General features: G+C 39.2%; 1 protein-coding gene across 1 annotated transcript in view; it reads right to left on the bottom strand.

The window, feature by feature from the left end:
• Positions 1–21,779, bottom strand: part of pik3c2a (phosphatidylinositol-4-phosphate 3-kinase, catalytic subunit type 2 alpha) — a 47,378-nt gene that overhangs the window by 18,606 nt on the left and 6,993 nt on the right. Inside the window, exons 3-11 of the mRNA XM_007578674.2 lie at positions 14,295–14,386; positions 11,308–11,468; positions 4,280–4,400; positions 2,360–2,471; positions 2,151–2,230; positions 2,014–2,077; positions 1,235–1,381; positions 1,101–1,134; positions 517–760 (exon numbers count right to left, since the gene is read on the bottom strand). Coding sequence (XP_007578736.1) covers positions 517–760; positions 1,101–1,134; positions 1,235–1,381; positions 2,014–2,077; positions 2,151–2,230; positions 2,360–2,471; positions 4,280–4,400; positions 11,308–11,468; positions 14,295–14,386 — 1,055 coding nt within the window. The remainder of the gene's footprint in view (positions 1–516; positions 761–1,100; positions 1,135–1,234; positions 1,382–2,013; positions 2,078–2,150; positions 2,231–2,359; positions 2,472–4,279; positions 4,401–11,307; positions 11,469–14,294; positions 14,387–21,779) is intronic.

Here is a 21,779-nt window from a genome sequence, read left to right as displayed (position 1 = left end):
ACACACACACACACACACACACACACACACACACACACACACACACACACACACGAGACAACAGCTCAGGTCTTGTGTGAAACGAGACACTAGCATGGAAAATAAGACACAAGGAGCAACACCAGATCTGTTTGTTGAGTAAAAGAGATCCAGGTATGATGCTGTGAAGGCACAGCTCAACAGAACAGGCTGTAATTTTATAGGATCGCTGCAACAAAACATGGAGCTTTTTACCAAATGCTCACCACTAAATCATTCACAAACCTAAATATTACACAGAGTCTTCTGTCATTTGCTACTCATTTCTTCCTTTGTGGCAGGGCTGAACAATATGATTAAAAAATAAATCATGTTATAAGCGTTGCATTAATGATTATCGATTAAATTTTTTGTTTTAGTTTTCTGAAATACTGCCAAACTGGTGGCAGGACCTTTTCTGTTTTATTCACAGTTTTTCTGAGTTTCAGCATTTATGTTTGCATTGATCCTGTTCAGTGTTGCTGCTGTGCGTTTTACCTGCTGACCCAGTGGCCTGGGATGCCATGCAGCGCGAACAGAGTAAACTGAAGGTGGTCTGTGGTGCCAGAAGCTTCTTTGCTGCCCCTCCCCTCTCCGGCGCCACCACTGTCCACAGACTGGGCCGAGGCGGACAAGCTGAAGGACGGCGACGGCGGGCAGAAGGAGCGCAGGTAGAGCTTGACCAGGTCATAGACGGCCTTCGTTAGTAAGGCTATGCTCTCCTCCACAGGACTGGAGCCACCTGTTGACGGGGGCAGGTATCGCGTCAGCGCGAGAATTTAATCACATGTGGATAAAAACGTAAAAGATGATAGGCCTTGCAAAAGTATTTAGTCTTTTCTTTTCTTTTTTTTATCTTGGGCTGATTATTTAGTGTTGAGGAGTTTTAATAAATCAAAGCATGAGATTAAAGATTTTAAATATGTGAAAACATGATGAAATAATGTGACAAAAAAAATAAGGCTCAAAAAGTATGATTTTGTTTGTGCAAGGCTAAGAATGTTCATTTTTACTGGAGCGAACGATTGTGACTGATAGGCAGATGAAGGTTATGTGTGACTGTATGTATGCATATAACTTACTAGTTGATGACTGACCAGGTGATGTTGACCCCAACTAGAAAGCAATGCATGCTGGTCTTAGAAAATGACATGATCTCATCTCAACACCAACCAACCACCAAATGTGTTGGCGCATGCGCCGACGGGGAGCGCACCTTGGGCGAGCGCGTCCTGGCTAGATTGACAGAGTGGCGGAGTCTCTTGATGGCTTCTGTGACGGACTGCGTCTCCACCTCGTCCAGGGCGCAGCACAGGTTCTTCACGGTTTGCACCACCCGCTCCACGGTCTTGTACTGGGTGCTCTGGGCACCAAAGATGGAGCAAAAAAAAAAACAAAAAAAAAACAATGGTCTGAATTTGTTTCATGTTCTGATTCAAAAGGAGCTTTAAAGTAAGCAAGTTTGGAGAAAAAAAAACAACAGCATTTATTCTGGTTCATTTTAAAAAATATATCTTCTAACCACTTCACTTCTTCCTTTCCTGGTGTTTTTATACAATATAAAGTTCTAAAAATTAATATTTATGGTTTTCCATTTTTCTCTCTGGTTTTAGATGCTGTGCAACTAGAAGGATTTTTGCTCTTTTTTTTTAGACAGTTATAATGTGTAACCATGGCAAAAAGGTGATGTTTTTACAACTGGGAGAAGCTGATTAGCTAAAATAATATCTAAACTAACAAAACAGAACTCAAAGAGCAGAGAGCAAAGGAGGAAGATCAAATTACCAATGATGCCCCCTACTCTGCTCAGCTTTCACCAGGACGATCTTAGTTGCCAACAATATTTAGTTTCCCTTTGGCATATATAAAAGTACTTTAGATCTGAATTCAATAAGTAAGAAAAATCCTGCTGTTTTGTTTCATAATGTTTTGTGGGACAAAACATGTTTGGATTTCCCGCCTCTCCCTTCAGATTCAAACAGGGACGACATGTACCTCATTTTCTAAGCAGATGTTGACCTGATTGTGGTATCCCTCCAAATAGTCAGCAAGACCTTGTCTGTAAAGAGACAGAGGTGATTAACTTTAACCAGCTTTACACATTTACTTCCCGACCAACGATTGACTCTTACCGGGTGACGTTCTCCCTAAAAGGCCTATCAACATGGCTGAGATGTTTGTCAAGGTTGAGTTGAGAACCGTCATCTTCTGCCTGCAGTGAGAAAAAATAAGTATTAAATCACAGATAATTAGGGTTGCAATCTCACCAGAATGTATACTGGTAGTTTATCAGTGGGACGAGTTTGTCAGCTCCTTATTTAACTTGTGAAGAGTAACTTACGCTTCGCGCCAGGTCCCTCCTCATGGTTGAGTGAGAGAGCAGCTGTAAGGTGATCTCGTTCTCCCACTTCCGGCAGTTCTGGATGTACTCATGGCTACCCAGGCTGTGTTTACTGTGGCACAGGGCGGCAGAGACCCAGAGTTAGAGACATCACAGTCCTACAGATCGAAAGTAACAATATGGACCGAAACAATATGGGTGACTAACAAGAGGAACAACAGAGTCAGCTGCATTAGCTTGGTTCGTCTCCACTGTGACGTCGTTTGATTAGACTGCAGAAAAGCTTCAATATTAGATTTTACTGTTATGGGCATGAATTAAATTACACCTTCAAGGGGAAAAATTATCTGAACCAGAGTCAAGTTTCCCTTTGAACTTCACTTTCAAAAAGTTAAGAAATGAAGTATGTCCTGAGTACACTCCAAGTAGCCCTGTTGGGTTTCCATCACAAATGTGTAGAAAACTGACAAAGTTCCACTAATGTAAAACAAACAAACAAACAAAAACAATTTCACAATTGCGGTGTTTCCATTAGTAAGAAATGTAATTAAAATCACATGTGAATAAGTTTGTTCACGTGACAAGTCACTGAAAAATGCGACTTCCTCCAACAGCTTCTTGTCTTCTTCACCATTTCTGCCAGTAGTAACATCCGGTTGTTAATCACGTGACTTGTGTGATGTAAAAGAAATCAGGAATCCTGATCCAGAAACCACATTAAATGTAACTTCAAGTTTTTTCCTGTTCCCAGTTTGAAAACCAGATGGATTTGCTGGTTGATTTGATCCGTGACCAGACTAACTGCTTTAACTAAAAAGCTTAGATTAACTACGTTTCTGGTTACTTTTCACTTTGCACTTTCAAACACGTACATCAAAAAGAGACTGTACAGTACTGCGTGTTTGTGTCAGAAACATAAGGTGCAGGTCACCAGACTAAGCTTTACATGCAAGTCGGACATTTTGGATTTGGAGGTGAGAAACCTCAAACTTTCCTACTTTGAATGTTAACTTCTAGGGAGCTTTTGCTTAATATTTCCCCATTTGAAAATGTTCAACTTCAGAGGAAACATGGACCCTATCCATAAACCCAAGTTGCATTTCCAATAGAAAGGATTTTTTTATGTTGGTTTTTAATGACAACAACCACCTGACGAAGTCCAAGGTTCTGTTTTACTATGGTTTTAAAACGTCAGTCAAGACAGTACTGAGGAGATAAGTGTTGGAAACAGTTTGAGTTTCACCGTTATACACTGAAAACAGATTCCTATAGAGAAATCTCAACTCTATTAGTGACAACCATAAAATGGAATCCATGCTTTACCAACAAATATAGTAAAACTCTCCTCTAGTCTCATCTCCATGAACCGAACATCGCATACCACCTCATCTCATGAGCTAGACTGCACTCCTACTCACTACATTATTTACTCAGATGTCTATATAAAGTGCAAAGACCAAAACAGTGTTGAGAGGGTTGGTGTTACAATGACTGTCATTTAAATAATGATAATTAAATAGCTGAAAATGGCTGAAGAAACTTGAAACGTCTTATTTGTAAGTCTTTTTTAAGGTTTTGTGGTAATTGTTGCCAATAGTATTAATGTAATGTTTGTAGCATTCGACTAGGAACACAGTTCAGTGGACTGTGGTCTGTAAGTGCTGCTAAGGAGAGCAGCAGTTCCCATGAATCTCAGATTATAAGCGTTGGAGGAGGTTAAAAGAAGAAATATAAAAACATCCACCATTCCTATTTGTGTAGGACGTGGGGGGATCCAGAGATAAGAGCGACACAGTAAAAGAAAGATGGAAAAAAGAGAGAGGAGGACATAAGAAAAACAAATAAAAGTTCCATAAATCTCCATGGGAGGGGAGAGCTTTCTTGGGCTGCCGGACGTGTTACGGTTTCGGAAACACTCACTTTTGCAGCACTTCCTCCCGACCGCACACTTTGAGCAAATGGCTGGAGAAGTCCACCTGATCCAGGTCATCGTGAACCCAGCAGAGAGTCTGGCTGATCAGCAGCTCCACTGGAGAACTCACTGCAGAGGGAAAACAGGAATTCAGATAAGGAGAGCAGGAAGGGGGTAACATCTCAACATCATCGTATCCAAGACCAATACTGCAAAGAACAGCTTGAACCGCAATAAATATCACCCGTTAATTTTAAGACTGGCTGATATAGGAGGATATATGTTTGTTGAAGCTTGTTTAATACGGTCCAAAGTGTTTTTTGGAGAGCATCAAGAAGCTCTAGTTACGTCAGCAAAAAGGTACAACCAAGTTTTAGGAATGTACCGATCCACTTTTTTCCCTTTCGATACCGATACCTGAGGTTTGGTATGAGCTGATACCGATCTGATGCAGCAAAACAGTGTTGAGTTGACTTAACAAATATACTTTAAGTCTTTCTTTTGTTTTTTGTTTTTTAAACAGAGATAAATGTACTGATTTACACATTTATCTGATAACTCTGCACCAGCGCAGCACTTAAATACACCAATGGCTTCACAAGTTTGGTCAAACATGTAAAAACAACTTTAATTTGTTCAATCAGTGCAATTAGGAGTAAAACAGCAAATGAAAAATAATAGAGAAACTGAAACAGTCAGCTTATTGTTTTTTGTCAATTTTTGGTAAAAAAAAAAACAAAACAAAAAACTTACCGACTCTATAGATGCACTGATTCAATATAAGTATCTGTATCCAGCTCGTTATTGACAAAAATCATAGACTGGGTATCTATGACAATGTGCCGGATCCATAAGGGCAGATCTATTCAGTTTAATTCTATGATTTGTGCTCTGTGGGACGTCATGCTTTATTATTTATTTCACATTAAATTTAGAATTCCTAATTGCACTTTCTGAACCATTTGTAAGACGGTTTATTTTTGACCAAGGTAGTCATCCTATTGTTTTTGTTAGTTTCTGATTGATTTACATTGGCTGATATATTCCTAAATGCGCTGGCTGAACAAATTAACGTTGTTATTACATATGACCAAACTTGTGAAGCTATTTGTGTATTTAAGTGTTCTGTACTGTTGCAGAGTCATCGCATTAATTTGTAATTCAGTACATTTATGTCTGTGTGTTGTTGTTTTTTTAAAGAAACTTTTTAACTCAATGCAGCACTGTTTTTCTGTATCGGGACAAACATCTGATGCTAAATCTCAGATATCGGTATCAGCAGTGAAAAAAGTGGATCAGTGAATCCTCAACCACTTCTTTGAATTTTAAATCAGGTTTTATTGGACAAGTACTTTCTATTAAAAACAACTAAGCTCTGTAATAAACAGACATTTCACCAGAACGCCTGTAATCTCACTGACTGGGAGGGATGAGAGGTCAGCGACCATCCTGGGTGCAGCAGTGTAACCCGACACACTTGCAGATTACTCTGCTGCTAATCCACTTCGTCAGTCGTGCAGTACACACAAACACAGCAGAGAGAGAGAGAGAGAGAGAGAGAGAGAGAGAGGCAGAGAGAAAGAGACAGAGAGGCAGAGAGAGAGAGAGAGGCAGAGAGAGAGAGAGGGAGAGAGAGAGGGAGAGGGAGAGAGAGAGGCAGAGAGAAAGAGACAGAGAGGCAGAGAGAGAGACAGAGAGACAGAGAGAGAGAGAGAGAGACAGAGAGAGAGAGAGGGAGAGGGAGAGAGAGAGACGGAGAGAGAGACAGAGAGAGAGAGAGACAGACAGAGAGACAGACAGACAGAGAGAGAGGCAGAGAGAGAGAGAGAGATGGCTCGCACCCGGAAGCATTTCGGCTGTGGACTCGGCATCGACGAGCAGCAGAGACCACCTCTGACTCCAGCAACAACAGAACGCCACCCTTCAGAGGAACGGTGCTGCCAACACCTCTCCTGCAACATAAGGCCGTGCCCGACTCCGCTAGAGTTCACAGAGGAGTGTTTTTGTGATTTAGCGAGAAATTTCCTGTCCCTCATTGTGTTCATTTTTCGCACACGGGAGCCAGGGAATGGCGCTGGCTGGGTCACAAAGGAATGAACATTTTAACATAAATGAAAAACAAAAACAAACAAACAAAAAACAATATACTGGCTAAATCAGGAGTAAGCAGGATGTGGAATAAATCAACCACAGTAGCTGTTTAATAAACAATGAAATAAATGTCTTGACGGAGTTCAGATCCAGTTTCATGAGGCAGCTAATGAGAGGGCGAGTGAAGCCAGAAGTCACTCGGCACTTTGTCAATCTACAAGGCAAACATTGTAAAGACGTGAAAAGGGACGGCTGTAATTCCACCGTGACACAAAGCAAACAAAGATTTCTGCTTCTGGAGCAGCTCCTGCACCCAAACACAGACGTTCAGACGGATGGAGGCAGACCTGAGCCGAAGAATCACAACAACCGACAGCAAATATATACATAAAGTACAAGAGTTTCAGGTAAGATTCCTGATTAGGAGACGCGTCACTCTTAAAGTATGAATACAGAGGTTTGCAATATTTCATATAAGATGTGATTTAAGCTTCACTTAGTCTACAGACAGTCTGAGCAAAATCACGACAGAAAGAAGCTTGGTTTCTCGCTTACTTGTGTTTCATACAAGAGCAATTTCACAACTTGTGCTGCGGACCGCTAGCTTAGAGTACCACAAAGTTGTATGCGAGTAAGAGTGTCAGTACTTCAACATATTTTTACTCAAGTAGATGAAAAAAGGCTGCCATACAAGGAATCACTCCAGAATATAATACATATTTTTTTCATGTTGTAGTGTGGCCACCGTGTAGCAGAGGGCGCCACTGGTAATCCTTGAGCAGGGGCAGTTGATAAAAAATAAAGATGGGGGAGGGATCCCAGAACAGGAAAGAGACACAGTCCTGTGTCTTTCTGTCCTACAAATGGCATAACAGGTCCAGTAGATGGAAAATAAGAGAACAGTAAAGCTTACGTATGCACAAGAAGTCTCACTTTAACATGAACTGCAGGTTTGTCTCTATGTTTCATGTATTTTAGTTAAAACATGTTTGTTTTTTATTTTTTAAAGTCACTCGCCCTGGGTAAACTATCCAGAAATCTCACTCAAAAAAGAGTAGCGGTACTTCATAACCTATTACTTAAAGTAGTATGAGTTAGTAAAACAATTTTTTCCCCAAAAACATGTCAACATGTTTTATTCATAATTCAGTACCATGATGCTGCCCCAACCTGCCTTCTACTAAGATCACTCCTGATTTGCCAGTAAATACAAAAGCCTCCAATGGCATTTTAATCAGATGATGAATCACTACATAAAGTCTTTTTTATAATAATACATAAATCATTTAAATATTACATATCAGACAAAACTCCTAACTTTGAAATAAATTGCCTTTTTTTTTTTTTACATCAAGCTTTGTTTTATAGTCCAAAGACGTTTCATAGAAAATATTACCAGTCGGTCTTTCCTGTTTTTATCTCAAGAACTTAGAGGAAACATGATAGTTGTGTCTTATTCCAAACATTGTTTTGTCTTCTCTATGAATTCACTTCATGCAATCAATTGTTTTTATGTGCAGCTTCACCAAACTTCCCACAAATCTTTCCTTAGCTTTACTGTCAGAAACTCATGTCTCCCAAATTTCCCAACTTCTCCTCGCTCTACATTCTTCTTCATTTTATTGCCATGCTTTCTTCTTTCTTCTTTACACTGTAGCCACAATATGTAAAGAATCCTCAGAAGGCAGCAGAGTTTTACTTTCCAGCCCAAGATTTGCCCCCCAATCTTTTCTGCCAGACTTCTTAAAAAAACAGCAAAAAAAACCCACAAAGATCTTTAATTACCAGACCCAATTTGTTCTTAACCAGTAACTTAATATCTTAGTGTGAATAAGCATCTACGTCTGTTTATATTTAGAAAAACGGGAGAGACTGACAGACGTTTGAAATATTCCTACAATTTCAAGCAGAGAAGAAAACAGCTGCAGTAGCTAAAAAGACGGTGAAATGAGAAATACAAAAAAACGGTAAGAAAAAGGTCGGCTATTGTGAGAGAGAATCAACGACCTTTGTTGGATAACGTTCAGCTCCTTCCATTAAAGCCAGAACTGAAGTCCATTGTTTCTAAAAAAGATTTTTTTGTCCTATCAAAGGAATCCAAAACATCAACTATGTGGGTCAACACACTGCTGACAGAGAAAAAAAAAAAACAAAAAAAAACAGGGAAGTCAGGAAATGGATATCATGATGGGAAAGAGGGAAATTTGCCTAGAAAGTGTCTGAGGTAATGATATTAAAAGGAGGAAAGAGAGGTGAACTCAGAGAGACGACTGGAATCCTGGAAGCTATGATTCAGGTGTTGACTGAGGAATGCAGTACTGTTCCTATGAATTGTAGTTGTTGAACTGGCTTATTCAGAGGCTGAATGCCAGAAAGCTTTTTAATGCTAGGGCCGCTTGCATAAGCTGGGAAATTTCTTCATTTCTTAAATCACCCCTACTTGCATGTTTTCTGCAAAACAAGTGGAGGAACACAGGGAGATACTTAAGCAATAAACAGGAAAGAGATGTAGACCCATCTGTAACTGGCGTCACGATCTTCAAGTGACGGACTTTGAGACAACTCATTCTTTCAATTAGTGGATTTCGCTGTGATATGGTAAATGGCTCCACAAACAGACAAGGACGCAAACCAAGCTTATCCTTTTCCAGTAAGCCTTGTAATGAGGAAAGATGTTGCCGATGGACAGCAGCCACCAATCCCAAGGACCAGCAACCCTTGGTGCAGTGAACACTTTATATAAGACGATTAATGTTCATATACTTCACAAGTAAGTAAGCTCAGTAAGATGCAGGGAGAAGGTACGCGTCTAATCATTAGCAACCATGGAGAAAATGCCGCACCATCATGTAGCCTAGCATGTACGATGAAAACTGGTTAGCCTCGAGACTTATGTACGTTTGAACTTTGAAAAGGCCGATTAAGACATTGTGGCATAAATCATGTGGTGTGAATTCAGGCGAAGTCAGAGATTTGAGCCAATCAACAAACACGTCAGAAGCCAGAAGTCAGGTGTCTGTTTCTAAGCAAGTTTCAACTTTTGTACCCCAACAAGGTCTGCTACCTGTTCAGACAAATTAGCTCGACTTGAACAAGTAGAAGTCATGGCTGTATCGGTGAAAACAACTTGGGAAAACAATCGCGGTTCGTTCAACATTCTCATGGCAACCATCACTTCTGATGGTTGCCATGGCGCCTCAGCGTGATTAGGTGACATAGCTCCAAAGGGCCAATAAATTGTTCATCAGTCACACAGAAAAATCGCAACTTTTTGCAGTGTTGTAAGATACAAAATTTATGAGACGTATATAAAAATGTACTAGTGAACATCCTGCATCTTTTAATCTTTGTACAATTTGACATTACAAGGCCAAGCAGCAGCTGGGCATCCATGTGAAGAAACAGGATACATCATTGTCAGTTCTGAAGGTCTTTTAAGATGAAAATCTGAACTCCACTCACTGGAGGGCCAAACTGAATTTACAGTTGCATTCATAAGCCGGTTAAAAAGAATCAATTATACTTCCAACCAGCAAGAAAAAGAAAACGGAAATCTGAGATATAAGCTTTTAACGATTATAGGGAAGCATCTCGTGTGCCATATGTTTCACCATGTCAGGACAACATGCAATACTTGTGGGTGAATGTCACAATAACGATGAGACTTGCAGGAACACTCAAACTTCAAACACATCGCAGTATTTATGTCTTTCTGCTTTGTGTTCATTGGAAATATACATAATGCTTTAACTACCAAACTATAAGTTTACCTTCTAAAACATTTTAAGCTGCATTTGTCGTATCAGTTATAAGTTTCTTTTAAGAATGTTGGTTTATCGTCGCCACAATAAATTCCAGTTGATGACGTCTAAATCCCCCAAAATTGTCCGTTTATCAATAAATATAAATAATTTAGAAAATATGACTGAATGCAGGTACTGTTTAGCGACATAAACAGCCATTCAGTCACATAAAAAATTGTAATAAATAGTTCTTGTCATTTTTACAATTATCACAATAACGCCACAAAATATCATTATAAAACTGTAAGTCCATATGACCCAAACCTACACCATATATATTACTTGAATCAAGTATCTTAATGTGTGGTACTTCAACAATTGTCAAATATCTATCAGTTCAAGCAGTTCTTTGTGGTATCAATATTGTATAAAGTCATGCTGGAAAATTGATAAATGTGTGATATAATATGTAGGCTGTATTGATAATTTTTTTAAAGTAAATGTTTGCTTTAATTACCCCAGGGTCAGATATTTTTACCTTTTAAGGGAAAGTTTTAAGTATTTTCCAGGCACACAGTGCTATTTTATAGCACAATCAAGTAACTATGTTTCCTTCAGTTGTTATAAAAATGCTGTAATGCGTCAAATATGACTTCAGAGAAATTTTACTTCCTAATATGACGCCTCAAAATTGGGCTTCTGTCTCTTTAAAAACTGCTGCCCTTTCTGAAACTCTGCCTTCAGGAAGTCACCACAGCATGGCTCCTCCTTTAACCCTTTCACAATGTTTGTGCCAGTATTTCACTGAGAAATCAGGCAGAGGGTCGGAAACTGCAGGAACGAGGAGGTGGGGCTAGGTGCAATCAGGCGTTTTGCACAGCTGAATGGTTGCCACGGGAGATTAGAGGATTTCTCAAACATGCATGAAATAATCAAGACGACACTCCGGGTATGTTTTTGATGAGGGAATTATATTATAACACGATGTTATGTAAAGCTCAAAACATTTGATTTTTTAATACTATCCCTATAAAATATAACAGAAAAAAACATCTGTTTTGTTTCTTGTCCATTACATAAAAATTGGCATATACCCCATGCTGCATCTCAATATTCTGCTGTAAGGGCAAACAGCGCAACTCCTACCTCCGCTACAACTTTTTGTTTTTGTTTTTTTTTTCAGTCACTTGTCAGATGCTTACCATCACAGGTGAAAGTCACAGGCTGCTGAGATTCAGGGATTTCAATGGAAACTTTGACAGAGCAGTTATTGTCCGGTCCGCTCTCCCTCTGGGCGATGACGGGGCTGAGGACGAAGCCCGGGTTGGTCCCGATGTCGTCGTGAGGGAATCTGGAACGTAGGCTGCAGGAGGAAAAGAAACAAAAGAGGGTCAAGGCATTTTTATTATGTTTTGGTTTTCATGCCCAGTGGGGAAAAAAGAAAATATAACATAAAGGGAAACAAAGGCCAGCCAGCCAGCCGTTATAAATCAGATGATCTGGATCAGACTGCTGGATGAATCATGGGGAAAGTCTGACCGGATAGTTTTCTTTGCTAGAAAATGAAAATGCCAAGAAATGTTCTCTTTTGTCCCATTTGCACTCCTCTAAATTGTAAGCTATGCAAATCATTTTTTGTTGACCACCCGGGATGCAGTGACGCTGCCAGACGTTGGCTGGGCGTTGACGGTGTGATCATAGTGAAAGTACATTCCGTGAGCACGGCTTCATCGTCACCCCACCCAAACCAAATACTGTGGTAAGAAAACTCTGTACGGATCTTGGAGGTTAACTAAACTGGAAACGTGTCATCAAGCGAGCGCGTGCGCATTCAGAAGCAGGCCTTCACTTACAAAAGGTGAAAAGCTTTAATTAAACCATGGGTGTTTTTGCTTACTTTTTAAATTTAAGTTAAATTTACTTCAGACTATTAGCAGACTGATACCCGTTAACATACTGTGGGAGGTTCACTAGGACACTTTCTTCGTATTAAGCCAGAAGCTGCATTACATTTCTAGTATGAAAAACGCATTGTGACATGTCACGACCAGTCTGATACTTGAGACACCAAATATCTCTAGAAGTGCTTCTACTTGCATATTATAGTAGGTCAAATACAAAATATACCGTCATATGAATTAATACACATGGTGGAAACCACCTTGCACAGCCACAGAAGCCAACAGTCTTCCTCATCTCTGCTCTTGTTTTACAAATGCCAGCAAGCTGAAGTGTATCTAGGCATTTCATATTCCCAAAGCACATAGACTGTTATGTATGGTGGAGGATCTGTGATGCTGTGGGCTGGTTTTTCTTCCCAAGGAACTTAGAACGTCGTTAGAGTGCATGGTCTCAAACTTTTCACGAAATTTAAAAGTAATGTCTTTTGAGCTCAGCCAAATTACTGAAACTAGATAATCACTGGGTTTTCAGAGAAAGACAATGACTCGTTAAACATAAAAAAAAATAATAATCATCAAATTGGTTCAACAAACCCAAAGAAACCCAACTGTCTTCTATGGCCAATCTAACGTCTATAGAAAATGTTTGGGTTGAGCTGAGAAAAGAGAGCAGGTGAAAAGAGTCAAAGTTTTAGACACTCTGGAGAAACTGTGCCAAACGGTCAACAAGCTCCCTCTCTGTTCAAAGCTCCTGAAATGTCAAAGACTAAGTGCTGCCAAAAGAAGGTTGTGAAAAGTGTTAACAGCAGCAATGCTAGTGCCAATTGTGGGACGGGTCATTTGGTCAGAAACAATGAGACGTTTCTCTGCTTTGTGAGTGGATTTTCCCCGTTTCTAGTGCCATCACACAACTGAAACAAAACATGGATTTATTAACCAAACTCTTGCACATCTTTGCCAGAGGTACCAGGCATTTTCTTAGGTGTTGGATGTGATATGCTGTACCAATATTGGTCCATCCATCCAAATCATTAAATTCAATCATTAAGCCACTTCCATGAACACAGGTGTACACAACTCAGTACAATGGTATGCTGACTACTTCCCACAATCATCTGGGAAATAATGGGTTGCTCTCAGAAGCTCAGTGAATTCCAAAGATACAATCAGACACATCAGCAACTCATTCTGGTTAGCAGTCACCAGGAGAATGGCTCTAGCGCTGAACGCAAAGTTTGGTGCAGAGGGGATAATGGTGGGTGACTGTTTTTCAGGAGCTGAGTCCATCAGTTCCAGTGATAGAAACTCTTAGAGCTTCAGCATACCAAGACATTTTGGAAAATTACATGCTGCCTACATTGTGGGAAAAGTTTGGGAATGTCCCTTTCAGTTTCAACATGACAGTGCACAACGTGAGTTAAGAGGGGAAGAGTCGGACTGGCCTGCACAGATTCCTGAACTTAATAGATCACTTTCTGAATCAGCTCAAGCTGAGACCAGCATCAGAGTCTGACCTCATATGACCTCCAGGCAGAGTGGTCAAAAATTCTCATAAACACATTCCCAAACCATGAAGGAACCATTCCAAGCAGAACCTGAAAGCAATCCTCCCGGAATAAAGACTACTTTCTTCTTTGTATAATACAATTATGTAATAATTGTATTGTATAAACAATATGATAAATGTATCATAAATACTACAATTATTGTATTGTTTATTGTGAAAATAGTCTCAGAAGAATTTGTATTATTGTGGTAAATTTCAGTTATTGATGGTAAACAAAAACACAAAGCTGACAGTATTACTGGAAATTTTATTTTTGCTATTTTCTCCACTGTTTGTTCCACATTTGCTTCAATAAAAATCAGTGAATTTGAAAATATGACTAAATAAAGTTACTGTGTGCAGTTTAGTGATACGCAAGTTGTGTCCTGAAGAAGCCAATTTCAAATGGGAATGTTTTTCAAGAATATTTCTATTTGTGGCACTGTGAATGCTGTGCCATGCAGCCATACAATAAGATAATAAAAAAGATATATTTTTTTATCATAATATTTATTATCAGAATAGCACCTCAATATATCACACTAAAATTCTATGTCAAAATCGCCCACCGCTATCTTAAAGATGAAAAACCAGCAAAGAGTGGACCGACTTCGTTTAAAACTCTGTAGATTGAGAGAGCAATGTCACTGAAGTTCAAATACGTCTGAAGATAGGCGAGTTTGAGTTTGTAACGCCCAAAGGGAGGTTTATTGTTCTCCTCGGTAGAAACAATCCAGCTTACCTTGCCAAGTCTTTACAAAACGCAACAATCTCCAGGTTCTGGGCGTCCTGTTCCTCCAGCACAGCATTCTTCACCAAACCATTCCCTTTTCCCTAAACAAGCAAAGGATTCACTAAGATTAGAATTAAAAGAACAATTGCTTTTAAAAAAAAATACACAGATAAAAACTTGGATTGTTGAGGGTTAAAAATCATTAAAATGCTTTATATCTTATATGTCCTTAAGTATATACTTCTTCAAAAGAGCTTAGCAAATGTCAGGATAGCAATAGTGAGTTCAAAGACTGATAAAGGGGAAGTTTTATTAGAAACACCTCAGCGCTTATTAATCCTCCAGAGCCAATCAACAAGTCAGAAGGAGCACAAAAACACAACCATAAATCTTTAGAGCTTTTGTGTCCGTGTGACGCTGCCTTGGTTCAACAATGTTTGTTGAACCAAGAGGTTTTAAAATAAAAAGCAGGGCTATCAAAGGTATGGAAAAAGAATCTAATACGTAATTTTGCATATTCACACACAGAGAAATAAATCCTTTGACGACACCCTTTGGAATTGCTCTAAGAGATTCCTGGAGGCCGGCCCGCGGCAGAGAAATCACAACTACACTGTCTGTCTTTTACTGCCATCTGATTGTCAGCAGCTGAGGAATGCACTTCCTGAGGCACAGGAAATGAGACACGCAAAGACTCCGCCACTTCCTGGGAAGCAAAAGTGCTCAGTCATGGCTTGAAAAATCGGTCAGACCTCATCCCAAATGAGGCGGAAAGAGCTGATGGAGAGATGGAGAGGGATGAGGAGGGAAAAAAATGGATGAAACAAATGTGAAGAATATTGATGACAGATTTGATAGAGAGCTGAACTTAACCAGAGGCTGGATTTACTACAGAACTGCTTCATTTTGTAAAGTCCCAAACAAGACAGTGAAGTTTGTGGTCTTAATTAGAGATGTACCAAACCAATGTTAATATCTGTATCGATCCATATATCAAAAACTATTCTACTAGACTGTGTTTTAAAAAGAAGAAACATTTTGAGTCAACTCAAGTCTGTTTTTGTGTATCAAATCGGTATCAGCAGATACTAAACCTCAGGTATCGGAAGTGGAAAAAAGTGAATCGACATCTCTGGTTTTAATGTGACACAACACAAATAAACAAACCTTTCAGCAACTCTTGTAGTTGTGTTATTAAGAAACCAATGAATGAGAGGCAAGCAGAGGGAAATCAGTAAGGTTTGTTTTAATTCAAGGAAACCACAAGAGATTCTTCAAAAATGATAAGTGAGAAGCTTTTATGGTTAAGATCAGAATAGCATTGATGCGACACTGTAAAGCACCGAAAGGCCAATCTATGTTTCACACCATTTTTTTTCCCCCGCCGGACACCGGGTGGGAACTCGGCGGGACTGAAGTCATGGGAACAGCTCCTTTAAATTCACACGCTGACTAATCTCTCATCTTCTCTCTGCCCGTCCGCTAACATATCACAACGTTGACTGTAAAATCAGGAACACACTGTGCAACATAAAGACCACAGCCTGTTTTAAGTAATTCAGTGAGTAGATCCAAATAAGCATTTTTACACATAATTTGGCAATTTTTGTGTCCACTATTTCAGTTTTTTTTTTCCCATGTTTGATGGCGTTCTTGTCCATGTTTTTGCGGTGAGAGTTTGTATGTGAGCATCCTCTCTGAACATGTGTGGGAATGTGTGTTCAAACAGAGACGAGTATTAGACTCACAAAGTAAATGTGACACTCCCATCCAAGATGAGGAAATGCAATTTTGTTTTTTGGACTTCCTGTTTTGTTTTCTTCCAACGCCTCCAATCAAGAAAAGGGCTGAAGTTCAAGTTCTGACTCTTCAACAACAAATGAATCAACCATGTAGTTATAGTCCTGCCAGTGTAGTCTGCAAGGTTTTTAAAGAATAAAATGGAACATGAAAAACAGCAATTGTCATATCAAAACCCGAATGTTTCATGAAGAAAACATGGCTTCAACCTAGAACACTGTGGCAAATGCCTTCAAGACAAAAAAAAAAAAGAGGGTAAAAATTATTTAATTTTTTTTTTTTTTTTTTTTAATTATGACTAATTGAGTAATTTGTAATAAAAACTGATCACTTTCTGGTTTTCTGATCCACTTGCTGTCCAAATTCTACTCTAAAGTGACAGACAACCAAATAAAAACCCATGACTTCTTGCTTAACAAATGGCACAACTGTTCCTGGCATTTCTTTTTCTTGGGAAACTCAACCTTTAAGATGACAGAAGGAAACTACTATGCAAATCCTTAGCCAAACTGAAATGAAGAAATATCACTGCTGTGGTCAACAAAATGTTTAACAATTCCCCAACTGCAAAAAAATTATATATTTTTTTCTAAAATTGATTGTTTTAAAAAGACAAATACATAGTGAGCTTGAGTAACACATTATACTGTCTAAGATGACAAAAAATAAAATGAATAGCTTTTGCTAATTCCACATTTAGTAGTGAAAAACTAAAGGCTCTAAAAAAAAAAAACATTTTCACTAGACGTTGAATCAAACTGCAGCTACACACTTGGATAAAAAAGAAAGAACAAAACAAGGCTCTGCAGAAAAAGTTGAAAGAAGTTACACTTTAATCGTCTGGGTGTGATATATTGTCATTTTATCCTGTTACACATTTACTGCCAGCAATAGCAAACACACTGCAAAGTGTCTTGTGAAAAACAGCCTTTTCCCCTCCAATCAGTCTCATCGGGTATCGGGTTCACCATGTGTGGAACTGAAAGAGGTCGACACCCTGAAAACAAAAACACCCTCCTCTGCTGAGGCATTAAAGGCCGTCTGGATAAACCTCAACATCACTGCGACGTAGAGGCAGCGGATCATGTTGGCAAAACACTTTGGCAGTGTTCAAAACGGGTCATTTTCCAAGCACAGCGATGCTAAGAAGAAATCGGCTACAGCAAACTGTAAAGTTTATATCGGGGGGAAGCAAGTAGCCTTAAAGCAGAACTACTACTGCTTTCAAAACGGAAGTATCTGATAGCTAATGAAGTCACGCTTCCTGTGATAAACTGAAATCTAGGACTACAAATGGACAAACGGATGATGAAACGCTGTTAAATGCATCTTCATTGTTTTTATCATGCACTCTATTAAAGATTATATTTGCATTGCTAAGCTGCAGGTCATTTCTGCTTTCTTCAGAGAAAGGTCAAAGTTTAGGAAGCGGCGTGTCGTTCGTCAGGCGAGTCACAACGGACAGAAATCAATGCAACATCCTCTTACAGACTGCATCGCCCTTAAGCCCGCGCTATCCCACCAGAGGAACTTTAACGTGAGAACCGCTTAAGGTGTAGGTTTTCACATTTGTGCAGAGTGCGCAATTAACCCGAGCAGAATAGAAAAATGGGGCACAGTCTGAAGTGTGGAGGCGTCGTTAAAAGACTTGTGGAGGTTTGGAAGTGTGCGGGGGAAGAGAAGATCTGTCTGTTATGTAAAAAAAAAAAAAAAAAAAAAAAAAAGTAGAGTGCAACTGACATCCTGCAGGTTTCACTTTCTCACTCAAGAACTTGAGCAACAGCACAGATAAATTGGGCCATCTCATAAAAATCAGTCTGCATGTCGAGGGAAAGGTGGAGGAGGGTTAGATATCGCTTCAATAACAGCTGGTTATTACAAAAATTACGTCATTACAAACTAGAAGATGATGTTGATGTATTCAGCTGTAACGTATTGATTCAAAAGTACATCCATCCAAAGAGACGCAACACTCTGGAGCTGACCGTGAGTAACGTGAAGGGGTCTCATCTTAACCCAGACATGGCAGTGTGCAGTAAAGGATGTCAGTAAGAGGAAGGTTTGAAGAGGCGCCAGTCAGGGGTCGGCTGACTGACAAGAAGTCTGTCACTCACTGAGGCATGACACCCAAGCTAAATATAAAGGCGTATTTGTTTGGGTGCTGATCATCATCGACTCAAGCTTTACCTACAAATGAAAGAGTGAAACAGATGGGGTAGGTGGGTGGGAAGGTACACAGCACCTAGATGGAAAGAAACAGCCACACAGTTTGAAGTCAAGTAGAGTCAAAGTGAGACAAGGGCGGGGGATCAGAAATGCATGCTGTTCTTTCCGGACTGTATGTTGCTCTGGAGTAAAAGTTGCAGTCATTAAGAACTTGTCAAACGTGAGGATGACATTGTTTATGTTGATGAAAGGTTCCAGACAGTGACACATTGTTTTCAGTTGCTAGGAAGTCAGCTGGCAGTTTCTGATGCACCGATGTCTGCGCTCTTGATCAGGGTGGTCAGGAATAACTCCGCTCCGACTGAATCCTGATAATCTGTGCAATCATGTCAGATTTTCCTACGTTAGCCGGTGAAGTGCGTAGCGGAGCAGAAAAGCCTACAGTAAAGGGCTCGGCATAGTTGAGCTGAACTGCCGAAATCGGTTGTCATTGTTGCAGTCAAAATCGCATCATTTTGTTCTCAGCCTCATATTGTCTGCCCCTTTTTGTAAATGTGGACTTAAGCAAAGACAGAATAAATAACCAGATACTAAAAGCTGGTTATAATTATACAAAAAGGTATAAATAATAACAAGTGGAAGGGGAAAGCCTTAACAATTCACCATTAGTGTACATTTTGCATTATTGCTTAGTCCATTTAAAAAAATTTATACTTCAACTGCATAAAAAAAATCATGTTACATTATGTTAACAGTGAGGAAAGAATTAGTAATAAATCATAATAAAAAAAACCTACATATCAGTAGGACAGCATTCAGACCATTCATTCGGTTTTTTTCTCCTATTCTTTCAAGCTACTGCCTTTCTAGACAAAAAGTACTGGAAAAAAATGTAGACCATGTTGCTATTGTTATTCCAACTGTTTCACCAACATGAGTCTTTAACCCATCTTGGATATCACTCTCACTAGTGTTTAAAAAACACTTATAAATAAAAACAATGATAAACCTGATGGGAGTGCAGATAAAGCCTGGTGGCCCGCCAGCCTCATCATACACTGGGTGAAACCCTGGAGTCACAACATTTAATTTGACTTTGGGATCAATAGAGTATTTTTTGAATTTGAATTGAATTTGCAGAAGGTAATCAGGTTAGTATCGCTCAAAATGTTGACTATTTTTAACCTTTTCAGAGATCTGGCATCTCAGGAGAGTTGGGTTAAAATAGCAACACATTAAGGGTGATAGTTGGGCTATTCCGCCACAGAGGACCTGCACAGACCTGTTTCTGTTTGCAACCAGCAAACAGAAACAGGAGCAAGCAAACACACAACACCATCATCATGACCTCCCAGTATAAAGTTGGCAGGCATGACGGACAGAGACAAGAAAAAGTGAGTGCAGCATTGAAAAGGCTCAAACTGCGAAACATTAGTAGTTTCAGCAACAAACATTTGCAAACCTAGACATAACATATGGGCAAGAGTAAACAAGCATGGCTTCATCATTTCAAGAATAAAGACATTCCTCAGCCCTGGAATCCTCTCCGGGGTGTGGGCACTGGACGAGTTGCCTTTGATAAAGAGAAAAACTAAATCTTCAGAGTCCTCAATGGAAATATGAGTGAGACATTATCAATGTCTCACTCATGTTTTTTACTTTCAACAGTTATGATATTTTGTTTGTTGCAGCTGTAAAAAAAGTTAAAAAAAACAAAAGTATTCTGGAAAGAAAATATAACGTGTACTGTTGGGAGAGTTAATTCTCATCGTGGTGTGAGGAAGTGCAACAGAGAAAAATTCTTTGGTCAGGACAAATCTAAAAACAATCAGCAGGAAGTGGGCGTAATGACCCAACGAAAACACCCTCACAAAACAAAATCACTTTAAAAAACTAAAAATCAAGAGCAATGACAAACCTTATCTCCATAAAAGTCTAAGTATTTTAGTAACTAGTGATCTGTGAGAGTTAATCATTTCACAAAACAGCTAATACAGTCGAAGGGTTAGACATTAAAAGCACCACGTTTACGCAGAGTGACTGGTTTCAGCTTGACTCGGCGCAGATAGAGGCCATATTGACAGATGGCAGACCTCTATTATGACTCTTGCCTAAAGCACTGTCCTTATTACTTGCATCAAAATCTTACAGCAGATCATAGAAGTATCTGCGTCTCTTAAAACACAAGATTTTTGGGAGGTAAACAAAAATATACCCATTATAAATGGTTATCTTGTGCAAGTCATATATTAATTCAGCTGTTTTAACAAAAAAAATATTCAAGTTTATACAGCAGCAGTAGTGTCCAAACCCAGGGATCATGGGTCATCTGCATCAAATGAATGGTTCAATATAAGGCCTGTGTAGGAACAACATGTAAAACATACAAAAACAAAAAGCCACTGAGGGTTGGAGTGTTGAAGTGTTGGTTTGGATTTTGTGGAAGTGAAATTCTGTGAGGTCATCATTGGCAATGATAAACTTCCTTACAGTAAAAGAGCAGCACATTACTTAGTGATAGATGTTGAAGATGATAAAAAAAAATGTTCACAATGGTGCTAGCAGTTGAATTTAGTTGAGTTTAGCAAAACCCTCATCCACATAGCATTGTCATCTGGTTTAAACAGTCTACAAAAAAACTGAAAGCTTTTGCCACAATTGTGGTGACATTACTAAAAAAAAAAGGATGTTTTTCTAAAACTGACAGACTGGCAGAATGCTGAAAAAAAAATCACTGAAGGATCTGCAGGAATTTCTAGCAAGTAGTGAAGGTGCTCTACAAATAAATGCATGCTCCTGTATTAAATGTCTGGAATAAGAAGTATGGTGGGAAGAAATCTGTCGCCTGATCATCTTCAACCAGTAGAGATCTGCCTAAAATCTCCCAAGACTGTGTGGGGATAGTGTGTTATATTATGAAGAAATCAAATCTAAACCTTTGGGAAACTTCTACACAAAAGTAAATCTGGAATATGAACCACTTTAAGCAGGAACAACAACATAAGCAAAGTAAAACATAAGGGTGTCAGTATCATGATCAGACTCAACTGGGGGTTTTGTTAAGGTGATTGTAATAGAATAAAAATAAAAAGAAAATGTGTTTTTAGCTGAACAAGGTAGTGAAGCAGAAATGTCCAGAGAATCTCATAGAGTTAGAGAATATGGCAAGATGGTGTGAGGAAATGTGCCTAGGTCAAGGTGTGGTGAGCTGATAAACTGCTACCATAGAAGACAATTAAATAAATAAAAACCTTAAAAGTCCATACTTTTTGAGGGGGATTTTTAGTGGTTGGGTTGTACAGAATATCTCAAATTAAAGAGTTTGTCACATTTGATCATATTTCGCAAAACATAAGTCTGGCATTTTAGCATGGGTGTACACTCTTGCAACATCAGCAATTACAACAGCAGGTGCCGGGGCACTTGCATGTAGGCCTGCCACAATAATATATTTTGCTGGACAATAAATTGTCCCAGTTATTACTGTGATAAACAATAATCCAGTAAACTATAAACCTAGCTTAATCC

The sequence above is a fragment of the Poecilia formosa genome, unplaced genomic scaffold, assembly GCF_000485575.1.
Source record: "Poecilia formosa unplaced genomic scaffold, Poecilia_formosa-5.1.2 Scaffold487, whole genome shotgun sequence".
NCBI classification, from domain to species: domain Eukaryota; kingdom Metazoa; phylum Chordata; class Actinopteri; order Cyprinodontiformes; family Poeciliidae; genus Poecilia; species Poecilia formosa.
This window is presented reverse-complemented; position numbering and strand designations above follow the sequence as displayed.